The sequence below is a fragment of the Gopherus flavomarginatus genome, chromosome 4 (genome assembly GCF_025201925.1).
Source record: "Gopherus flavomarginatus isolate rGopFla2 chromosome 4, rGopFla2.mat.asm, whole genome shotgun sequence".
Taxonomy (NCBI): domain Eukaryota; kingdom Metazoa; phylum Chordata; order Testudines; family Testudinidae; genus Gopherus; species Gopherus flavomarginatus.
Genome location: NC_066620.1, coordinates 83,393,265 through 83,404,889, shown reverse-complemented (window position 1 = coordinate 83,404,889; position 11,625 = coordinate 83,393,265). Strand labels below are relative to the sequence as shown.

At 45.1% G+C, this 11,625-nt stretch overlaps 1 protein-coding gene across 1 annotated transcript; it reads left to right on the top strand.

The window, feature by feature from the left end:
• Nucleotides 1–7,658: 7,658 nt before the first annotated feature.
• Nucleotides 7,659–10,502, top strand: MAP10 (microtubule associated protein 10). Its single transcript, XM_050949043.1, has one exon. The coding sequence runs from the start codon at nt 7,711–7,713 to the stop codon at nt 10,378–10,380; it is 2,670 nt and encodes an 889-aa protein (XP_050805000.1). The 5' UTR covers nt 7,659–7,710; the 3' UTR covers nt 10,381–10,502.
• The last annotated feature ends 1,123 nt before the right edge of the window (nt 10,503–11,625 follow it).

The following is an 11,625-nucleotide window of genomic DNA, read 5'->3' as shown; positions in this document are numbered from 1 at the left end:
ATATTTGCAGACATCTCCAGTTTTTTGTTAATGAAAGCTCATCTAACTGTTGAATTCAGTTTAAAAACCACCCTGAGGCTTGTAAGAGCTTTCACTGTAGAAAGTGCTGTTGGCTTTCTTAACTGCAATTTGCCCCCTGGTGGTTTCAGCTTGACCTATAAGAACGCTATAAATGTAGCTTTTTAGGTGGTGTTGAGTCAGCCAGACAAATCCTTGCCTATAGAGAAAGAACCAAATCCTGAGAGGTGCTGATCACCTGCAGCTTTCATCAGTTTCAGTGGGAGTTGCACGAGGTCTCAGCACTTCACAATATTTAGCCCAAAGACTCTCTGCTTCACATAAAAAGTGTGCAACCCTGATTACGCCGTCCTTTATGGATGACTAAATAAATGGAATCCTAACATCAGTCAATGTACACAACCACAGCGAGTATATGGTTGCAGCCATAAGGCCAAAGAAAATAAACTGACCTTTTTTAATCCCTTGCAAGAATTCCCATGTACCGGATGTGTAGGTATCAGTATTTAAACAATGGTACATTAATTAATGCTCAGTTACAGCACAAATGCTCATGGGGTTTCCATTAATATCAAATGAGTTCATGATGTTATACAATAAATAATGGGAAAGAATGAGGGTGAGACCTTTAATTTAAAGTGATAATGACATACAGGTCTTTAATAAAAGAAGTTGTGCTGCTGGATTGTAAAAACAATGCCAAGAAGGATATTCACATAGGATTGGATTCCAAGGTCCATACTTCACTTCATTTTTTAAGCACAACTACTATAAACTTCAGTAAGAGTTTTGCTTGAATAAGGTATGAGCAAAGACCTCAGGCATGGGTCCACATGGACCACCTCTCTCTGCCACTTTTCATACAACTGCCTACCCCCTTCTCCTTAACATCCTGTTTGCCACTGGCTCTCACTGCATAATTCTCTCTTGATTCTTCTCCTTCCCTGCCTATTTCAGCTGAGCTTCCTCAAGTTGGGGAAAGAGGGTGAAAGAACAACGTTCCCTCTGCTTTCAGCAGAGAAGGGACAGCTGTGTTCCTCTGCACTCCCCATTCCACTAGCCCTTGAAAAAAGTCAAAGTCCAAAAAGGGGGTGGGTTTGTATGGATTGTGTTTTGGAGCAGGCTGGGAGAACCACTTACCTTCACAAGTTTGTTCATGTGACACTTTAAAAGCCAACCATTATTTTTTGCTAAGGCAATGAGAGAACAATCTTGTGTGGCCCCCCTGCTGACTCTGCAGGACTAATTAACCCACAAAGCTTCTCTCTTAGCACTCAAGGAAAGTAAAATATTAAGGACAGCATTAGTTCATTTTAATCTCCCTAAAAAGACAGGAAATACGTCACTATTTGCCAGATGAGAAAGGACCGCACTGTTAGGAAAATAATGATTACTTTTAAACTTCCAAGAGGTGTTAAAGATAACAGCGAATAAAAATAAACTCAAAACCTGTTGTATTAAAATAAAGTCATTAATAGCATCATTTAAAAAAAATTATGACTTGAGTGCTTTGGAGCCAGAGCTCCAACTGTACAGTAAAAATTCACGGTGGGAACCTCCAAAGGTTCTGAGGTTCAGTTCAAATAACAATCCAAATATTTTTGGCCTAGAATTGAGGCTGGAACTCTGGCAGGATCAGTCTCTTGCAAGTGATTTTTAGTGCATTCTGGTTTTGCCTGAGTCAGAAATTGAACAAGAAACAGCCTTTTCATGATATTTCAGAAATTCTATTTCCAGAGACAGTAGGTCACGCAGGGAATGCACTCACAAATACACAATACCCTTCCAACATATTCCATGAAGTCCCAGTTGAAGACAGCTTGACAACGTTTTTGTTACACCTACAAGGATCCTTTTCTTTTACTGCTTAAAAGTTCTCCTAACTAGGTTAAATATGCAAGTAAAATGTGTAATTAAGAACTACTCACAGTTCTGTATACTTATGTGACATATTACAAACATATAGGGCCTGATCCAGAAAATTGATACTCAAGCAACCAGCCCCAATGAAGATAATGGGCTTACCCAGTATGCTTATGGGTTACTCCTCTGAGCAAATGTTTGCACAATCAGGCTGCTCATAGATAAACTGGTTAGAGACAGACTTAGGGTATGTCTACATCTACAATTTTGCAGCGCTGGTTGTTACAGCTGTATTAGTACAGCTGTATAGGGCCAGCGCTGCAGAGTGGCCACACTTACAGCAACCAGCGCTGCAAGTGGTGTTAGATGTGGCCACACTGCAGCGCTGTTGGGCGGCTTCAAGGGGGGTTCGGGGAACGCGAGAGCAAACCGGGGAAGGAGACCAGCTTCCCCGCGGTTTGCTCTCGCGTTCCCCGAACCCCCCTGCAAACCGCAGGGAAGGAGACCTGCTTGCACGGGGGTTCGGGGAACGCGAGAGCAAACTGGGGAAGGAGACCTGCTTGATTACCAGAGGCTTCCTCAGGTATGCTGGGATATCTGCTTATTCCACGGAGGTCAAGGAAAGCGCTGTTAAGTGTCTACACTTGATTACCAGCGCTGGATCACCAGCGCTGGATCCTCTACACCCGAGACAAAACGGGAGTACGGCCAGCGCTGCAAACAGGGAGTTGCAGCGTTGGTGATGCCCTGCAGATGTGTACACCTCCTAAGTTGCAGCGCTGTAACCCCCTCACCAGCGCTGCAACTTTGTGATGTAGACAAGCCCTTAGAAAGGACAAATAATTCAGGAAACGAAGGGTGTAGGTGTTGTTTGTGTGTAATTATATATATATATAGTCAGATTCTCCATTGCACTCCAGCTTTTTGCACTACTTGGGCAACATAAAAGTCTCATATAAGTGACCACTGAGAATTCCCCTGGCAGAGAGGAACAAACTATTGGTATAAAGCCAGCACAGCCAGCTCCTGTACCAGCTGGCTCCATCCTTTTCAGCATAGAGCGCAAGCCAGGGACAAGAGGAGATATGGTGGAAGTGGGGGTAGAGTTCCACAAAGCTGGTCCTCCATTATCATAAGGGGCCTTCAGGAAAATTCCAGTGAAATAATTAGAGCAGCCCCTAGGCTGCTCTTCCTCATGCCAGAGCTGGGGCAGCAATGGATTAGAGAGTCTAATACTCTCCGCTTCCTTGCACCAAGTGGATCTTGGGTGCAGGCAATAATTAAATCCTCTGCGTGTATATATAGACACATTGTTATAAACCATGATAGGGATGGTCAGGCCTAGTGGTTGGAGCTTGAATCAGGAGTCCAGAGCCAGACTGTAGCGAGGCCAGAGTGAGAGCAAGGCTGGAGCAGGACTAGGAACAGAGCTGGAGCAAGTGAAAGGCTGGAGTAAGATATGACTTGGGGAGTCTGTTGCCAATATCATGCAAGGGAGAATTCCAAGCCCTGGAGCGATGCTGAGCAGACTGAGCTGTCCTTCCTCCTGTTAGGCTTACCGGACCAGTTCCTGGATTGTGGATTGGCTGGAGCCTAGCACAGGAATGACTCATCAACACGCATGTGTTAATCGGACTCTTTTTCAGGGATGACTCATCACCTTACATTCACAGTGTGAACTGCTGTTGTGGGAGGCTAGCCCCTGGCCCCGCCCCTCCCACCTGAGGCCCCAGTCCTTCTGCCTCCCTCCCTCTCTGGATCCCCAAGCCCCCCCCTCATGGCTGGAGGAGCCCCACGACAGCCACCCCAAGTCCCAGCCCACCAGCCAGCCCAGACCATTGACCACCCCACCCCAGCTGGGCCACCCCAGCATCAGCCAGCCCCAGCATCAGAGTGCTGGCCCAGCCCCAGTACCAGCCCCAGATGCCCCGAGTCCTGAGCAGCCAACTGGCCCACCCTAGCCCTAGCCCACTTTGGGGAAGAAAAGCAGCCTGGGCTGGGGCCAAGGAGGAAGAGCGGGAGGCAGGAGGGGGCCTTGGGGCTGAGCATGGGCTCCTGGCTGTTTGGGGAGTCTTAGCCTCCATTGGCCTGAGATGTGCACGCGCCACTCCCACCTGAATTAGCTATTGTTGTAAACCCTTCCTGGACTCTCCAAGAGGGAATTCTGAGGATTGTTGCTCTGACCCTCTGCTTTACCCTTGTAATTTACAACTCTGTATTCTCTTGAATTGAAGAAGATGAATGCTGATAGGATCCGAGAGGGGGTTATTGAAGGCTGCCACATGAATTTCTGAATTTCTTTTTGTACTTCACTAAACTTGACAAGTGGATGTTTCAACACAGTGGCTGAGAAAGGACCAAATAAGACTTTGAACTTATTGTAAGCTACAGTATTTCAAGAATTGCTCTTATTGTTACAATTGTATATTCCAACAGACTGACTGACCTCTTTCTGAATATGAATTCTGTCAAGCTAAACATTTGTACAAATTCCAAATGCCATCATCTAGGCCCAGGACTGGGAAGATTATTTTATATTTAATAAAACAAGAGATTGTTGGAAGATGAATAAATTGCCACAGCCTCTCATGTTCAGAACATTTTGTAATGGCCTTGGTCACCAGAATAAGCATCTTCTATCTGTAGGACCATGTAATTAATTTTTTCCAGGATCTTTTTCCAAATGTTAGACCTCTTAATTTATAAAGTGGTGTCTGACCAAAGAATCAATCACTTGCAGGGTGGTCAATAAATCTAAAGACTTAAAAACATTACTCTCTCTGAAGGGGACCTTTAACACTTTTCTTGTATCCTTTAAATAATTATTTAAACCAAAAGCTGGTGAGTTTCTAGAGTCGGTTCTCTATGCTGTGAGTCCTGGGAAAGAAGGGTTAATAACTCACACTGCAACAAAAGTTAAGTGAAAGTTTCCAAAGATAATTTCCCCAACCTCCCAGCTTCTCAGAAAGAATTGAAGACCCTCCAAGAAATGAGGACCAGCTACAAAAAGGGAGAACTGATAGATTACTTCAGTCAGAAGATATGAAGCTGCTTAATGGATGAGAAAGGGCAAAATGGATGAGACACTGATCTTCCACTTAGCCAGCACTGCAGGCTGAAGCTAGAATTACCACCTTAACATGACATATTATTTGGTTGCCTTTCTCCTTCCAGAACATGGATTTGGCATTGCTAAAGGAGCAGCTCTTAACTAGAATCCACAACTGTCTTTCTTCAGGATTTGAAAGAACCCACATCCAAACACTCAATGTAAATCTAACTGGCAAGTCTGGATTTTTTTCACAACTCTCCCAAAATTCATCTATTTGAGGTCAAATCTAGCAATCTGAGATGCCTCAGAAAGAAACTGATGAATGAAAGTGCTAATTTCGGGGGGGCAGAGGGGGGGAAATAATACAGACTGAAAAAAAAAAGTGTGGTTTTGTTTCTTACATACTTCTGTTTGTCATCTGATTTGGCCATATCTTACTTGAACTATTTGCATCCACCTGAATGGGAAGAAAAAAAAATGTAAAACACTGCCTGTTACCTATGTAGTTTCATTTACAGCTACTGCTGGATTCCAGAATCCAGCGTCCCTGCTGTATGATTTTTTCTTAAATAGCTCTTTGCAGAATGCTTCTGTCTTAATACCTGAAACAAATAGTACCATAAGTCTTCCTGTGATGTTGCTCATTAAAAATAATGATGCGTGGGACAGAAGTTTTATCATTTCCCCCCCACACTCCAAATTGTTGTAACTACTACAGCAGTCGTTTTCACATGGATTTCAAGACAGGCAGCATGTTCCTGCCAACTAATTGTGGGACTGGGAGCCATGAAAGAACCTTCGCTGTTCTAATCCTTGTTTTACTACTGCTTTACAGTCTGATCTTGGCCAAGTCACATTTTCAGATGTATCCACTAATTCTGGGTGCTTCCATATTTGGGTTCCATCCTGAGACACATTGGGACTGATTTTCAGAGGTGTTGGACATCTGCAACTCCCAGTGAAATCAGTGAGACCTGTGGGTGCTCAGCATCTGAAAATCAGGCGACAGATGTAAAATTCATCCATGGTGTAACTACTAACTTCAATGGAGTTACACCAAGGATTAATTTGACCCTAGATTCTCAGGTTGGGCATTTTCAGAAGTCTCCATTAACCTTGAAATTTAGGACTACAACCTTAGTGTCAGTTTGCCCATCTGTAAAATGCAGATCCGTACCCATGTACCCCTGCTAAGGTATTCTGAGAGTTGTTTGTAAATTGCTAAGTATTTTTATTTCCTCCAACTCATTTAAAGAGGTGGACAGATTGCCATTTTGCTTTGTCTCAAAGATAATGCCTGTTCGATGGCATTAACAGAATACTAGCAGAGTTGTACTGCAGATTTCTTGTTGCCCATTAAGTGTTTCCCATTCAACCGGTCACAAATAAAGGATCATATCCATAACTCTTTACTCAGGCAAAATACCTAATGAAGACAAAGTGTTGGGTTGGATTCTGAAAGCATGGTGATTCTAGCCTTCGGTGCTGGCTAAGTGGAAGGTCAGTATCCTGCCTCACAAAATTTCTTTTTTTTTTTTTTTTAAGATGGATCATTGTGATTGTTGGCAAAGGAAAGAGAAAGGAATGAATAGAACAGAACAAAAGAAGTGAGGAATTAGTTTTCTTTTCCATTAGCTAGTTCCCTGCTGGCAAATGCTAGGAGTATTCTGTAACTTTAATTGAATGCCATCAATCTAGGTCATATTATTCTACAGTGATTTTAATTGAACAAAATAGTCTTCAAAAAGTAAGCACCTCGCTGACAGAAAAAAAAATGCTATTAGTGGCAATGAGACTGGTTTAAAATGGAAGAGGGGGATAAGAAAGGTTCAAAGGCACATAATGCTCTGGCTATAAGATGCTGAGCATGATTCTTATCTCACATCAGTTTTTACGCTGGTACAGCTCAAGTAAGTTGCTCCTAATTTACATGAGCATGAGAAGAGAATTCGGACTGGTATTTTTCAATGGGTGTGCTCTGATACTACAGAGAGGAATGTATTAAAAATGAATAGATGGCATTTACAGCTGATACAATAACTTTTATTCCTCAGGAGAGCTGCACACAGTTTTGCGAATCCCACATCTAAATGGCAGGCATCCCGCCAAATCACTTGGTCAGGTTCCTCCCACACTGTTAGGCCCTGGCAGCACACAGGGAGGCAGGAATGAGGGAGCCCCTGGGGCACATGCAGTGACAGTGGATGGGCACATGTCACTCCAGGGCTGGGTGTAGGGTGACCGCATAGCAAGTGCGAAAAACCAGGACAGAGTAGGGGGTAATAGGACCCCATATAATATAACATAAAATATTGGGACTGTCCCTATAAAATCAGAACATCTGGTCACCCTACCTGGGTGCTACCCCCTGGAGATCTGGGGCCTGAGCTCATAAGCCCCAGCCCCCTGTTCCCTGCAGCCCTAGTGCGGGGTCAGCAGCAGCAGCAGCCAGGGGAAAAGCTATAAAGGACGGGCAGGAGGGTGCTTCCGCAACACCACTAGAAGGGTTCTCCCTCTCTAGCACTAGGGCCGGGACTACAACTCCCAAGGGGCTTTGCGAGGTCTTGCGGTGGCTGACAGATTTTGTCGCGATAACTTCCTGTGCCGCTCCCATACGCAATCCGTGAGCCGCCATGCTTCTCTCGAGAACTTAATTTATCCCCTCCAGACTTCACCAACCCCATCCCACTTCGCGCCCGCCACCAATTCTCGCGAGACCTGACCGCGGCGGCGGCGAGATCCCCGCGCGCTGCTGTTGCCCTCGCGGACACTGGGGGATGGAGGCGGAGGGCGGCGCGCGCGAGGGCCTCTTCTCGCTGGAGCTGCTGGTGGAGTGGGTGCGGGTGGAGCCGCGGCTGCTGCCCCCGCGCGGGCCCCTGCGCCCGGCCGTGGCGCTGCGGCTGCTGGACTTCCCCACCCTGCTGGTGCGCCCGCCCGAGCCGGGCTGCCCGCCGGGGCGGCTCGTGCCCTTCGGCCGGGGCAAGTCCTGCCTCTTCCGCCTGGGCCCGGGCCCCCTGCGGGGCCTGCTCCGCCGCGCCCCGCTCTACGCGCTGCTGCTGGCGCTGCCGCCAGGGCCCGGCCCGGCCCGGCTGCTCGGCAGCTGCTGTGTCTCTCTGGCTCCAGCCGCCGAGGAGCTGCTGCGGCCGCCTCAGGGCGGGGTGGCGCCCGACTCCCGGGGCCGCAGGGGCCGTTACCCCCTGCGAGACCTCATGGGGGAGCGGGTTGGGGAGCTGGCCCTGGGCTACCGCCTCAGCAGCCTGAGGCCGGCCTTGCTGGGGCACCTGCCTGCGGGCCTGGGGCAGGAGGTGGCTGGGGGAGCGCCCCTGCCCAGCCCTACTTGCCCCCCAGGTACCCAGTGCAAGCGTGGGCCCAGGCCGCAGGTGACTCCGGGGGAGCAGGTGTCTGATCACAGTAGGCATTGCACATCTATCAGCAGCCCAAGGGAGCCACAGGACAGGGACGAGGTTGGGGAGCTGGAGCCTGAGCATAGCGGCCCAGCCTCATCCTCCACTGGCCCGACCCATCCACCAAGTGGGGAGGAGGTGAGGGAGTTGGAGATAGAAGCAAATATCTTCTGCCCTCCCCCCTTGTACTACAGCCACCTGCCCACAGAAACCTCACCACCACAGCCCCCTGGGAAGGTGGTAGTTCAGCCTCAGGCACCACAGGAGCAGATCCCAAGTGTACCCCTAGTGCCATTGCAGGAAGCTTGTCCAGACAGAGGTCAGGCATCTAGTTCCCTGGCCCCTTCACTGGGTAGTGCCCAGCTGCTCAGAAATGCTCTCAGAGAGCTACCTCTGATCAATGCTTTGCTGGTAGAACTGTCCCTGCTGACCAGTCAGCCCCTGCAACTGGGACCTTCTACTGTTCACCCTCAGCTGGCCTGGCTATATCAAGAAGTAGAAGACGATCTCAAGCCCTCAAGCCCTCTTGCTAAAAGCAGATGGCTGGCGGGAAAGGACAAGGAAACACTTCTTAACCCCAGTGAAACATTCAGAAAAAGTCAGCAGGAGTTTTCTAAATTGGTTGGTTCTTCCTTACGAGAGACTGGGGCCGGTAAAGGAACCAAGAAAGCTGCAGCATCAGGAAACAACGATTTTGAAAAGAAGAGTGGAACCAAAGAGAAAACACCCCCAAGAAAGAAACTGTTTTATGGACTCACACATACACTAAGGTTAAGATTACAGCAGACCAATCCAGATATGTTAATACTTCATGAAAGGAGAGAACAATATAGAAAAAGGCAAGTAGAGATGCTGAGGGAAAAGAAAGGCAAAGGCTCTTTGTCCAGAGGGAAACTATTGAGAAACACTGCTGAACATCATCTGATGTCTTACAGGCATCCTGCCAAGGGAGGAATTTTAGAACAAAATACTCAGCTTCATGAAAATATTGAGACTTTAATACAACGTAGTGTTGAAAAAGATTACTCTACCACTAAAATGGAAGATATTTCTAATCTACAAAAACATGCTGCTCGCAATAGGCCGAACAATCATGAAGAAAACACAAAGGAAGAGAATCCGTATGAAGTGAATACAAACACTTCACTGGAAGGAACTACAATTAAAAGCCCTTACAAAGTAAAGGGTGTGAATGTCCACCTGCCAAGAGCTTTCACACAGGATACTGATGCAAAGAGAAATAAAGTAGATGAGGAAACAGTACAATTTATTCATGACAAAGACATGGATGACTATAATGCTTCCACATTAGGTGATTATCACTCAGGCCCAAAAAACAGTTTTGAAAGTAACGCTGAACTCAAGTATTCAGATGACTTTGTTGGCAGCCCTGAGAACACAGGCTATTCAGAAGATTTCACCAGTGCTGACGATACAGGCAGAGGCTCAGAAACTCTTGATAGCAGCCCAGAGCCTGCATTGGTAAGCCCAAAGCAAGCTTGCTCAGACATGGATTCAGAATCCAAGAAGTCCAGACTTTCTGAAAAAAGTCTGAGAACTGAAAGTATTTCAGCTCTTCTACCAGTTCCTTCAACTGCATCTCCAGTCCATTCTCTTAAAAGAACCTATGATTTAAAAGCAAAAAAACAGAGTACAGGTGTGGCTGTCAGTGTATCCATTAGTGACTCCTCTCCTCCTACAGGTTCATTAGATAAGCAGGAGTTAGCACCACATATCAAGGAAGAAGATAGCAAAATTGACCAAAATATTTTCCAGACCCCTGAGGTGAAGAGTAAACAAACCAATTCTGATCTGAATAGTGTAGTAAAGGGCCAAACCTCTTTGGAAAAGAGCCAGTCACTGAGGACATCTCAAGTTAGCTCCTACTTGCCATCCAACATGTCTGATCTTGAACTTAGTGGTGTGGAAAACAATACATCAGACAAGGAAGAGGATGATGACTTTGGGACACTGAATATTCCTTATCAATATAAGCACATCAGTGAACTAGTAATAAACAAACTTCCTGGATACACAATGTAATCAATATACATTCTTCCTCAAAACAAAATGTTTATTTTTATAAACATTAAGATATTTGTAATTGGATATATAACAGATACGAATGGCTATGAATTTAATAAATTTGTTTTTGTAAAAATAAAGGTGGTGACTTTAGTGTATACAACATAAGTACAATAGTCTGAGCCTAGCTTTAAAAGACAGACAAGCAAAAAAGTGTTTACACCATCTTTTCACTTGTAGAAATGAAAATGGAAGCAGTAAGCCTTCCTAGAATATCCAAAGACTTGTCAGAAGAAAATGTTAGTGCTAAAGAAACAACCATGCAGTTAAATACAAATTTATGAGTACAAATTATGTCTAACCATTTTTATAAACTGATTTTAAATCATGTAACCTTTTTCACAAAAGTAATCTTTACACTTCCAGGAAAGAAATGCAGTACAACTGCTTCTTAATGCACACAGCCTGTCATAGGCAATAGCAGTATAGATTGTAAAGCCAGAAGGAATCATCATGATAATCTAATCTGACTTGCGTATCTAGACTATCATAATGACTAACGCAGGCCATAGCATTTCACCCAGTGTTGTAACACTGATCCCATTAACTTGTGGTTAAACTAAAGTACTCTCACCTTTTTGAGTTGGACCCTTTTACATGTTCATGACCCCTTACATCTATTATAAAGGAGTAAACAAAAAAGCCTTCCTAGAATTGATAAGCCAATTTGTATGTATTTCAGGAGGTTGACATATTTGACCTTGAAAGATAAGCTTGGGTGAGAAATTTTCATTGCTTTATATGGTAATAAATTCAGTCCTCTCTACCCTCCCGATTGCCTTTCATGATTCATTGGTTGACAAACACTGAACTAAGATATATATTTTAGAAAGACATTACATCTTGATGTAAAGATGCCAAGTGATGGAGAATTTACATCTCTCAGTAATCTCCAGTGGTTAGTTACCCCTTGTTAAATTTATATTTCATTTCCAGTTTATTTTTCTTGACTTGCACTTCCAGGTATTGAATGGTTATGCCCTTTTCCTGTTTTCTGACTTAATTCTGTTTTTAAGCATTGCCCAAATCCATTCTCTAAATGTCAGAGGTATTCTTCTAATTACTGCTTTTTTCGCCTATAGGCCAATACCTCCCTATTCTACCTAAATCACTTTATGATGAATATGATCTAATGAGAGTACCGAATTCCCATTATTGGGAATAAATTAAACACCCCAGTTTCAAAGACAAGAAAACATGGTT

Coding starts and splice junctions, on each gene's coding strand:
- MAP10 (XM_050949043.1), top strand. CDS start 7,711: ATGGAGGCGGAGGGCGGCGCGCGCGAGGGCCTCTTCTCGCTGGAGCTG.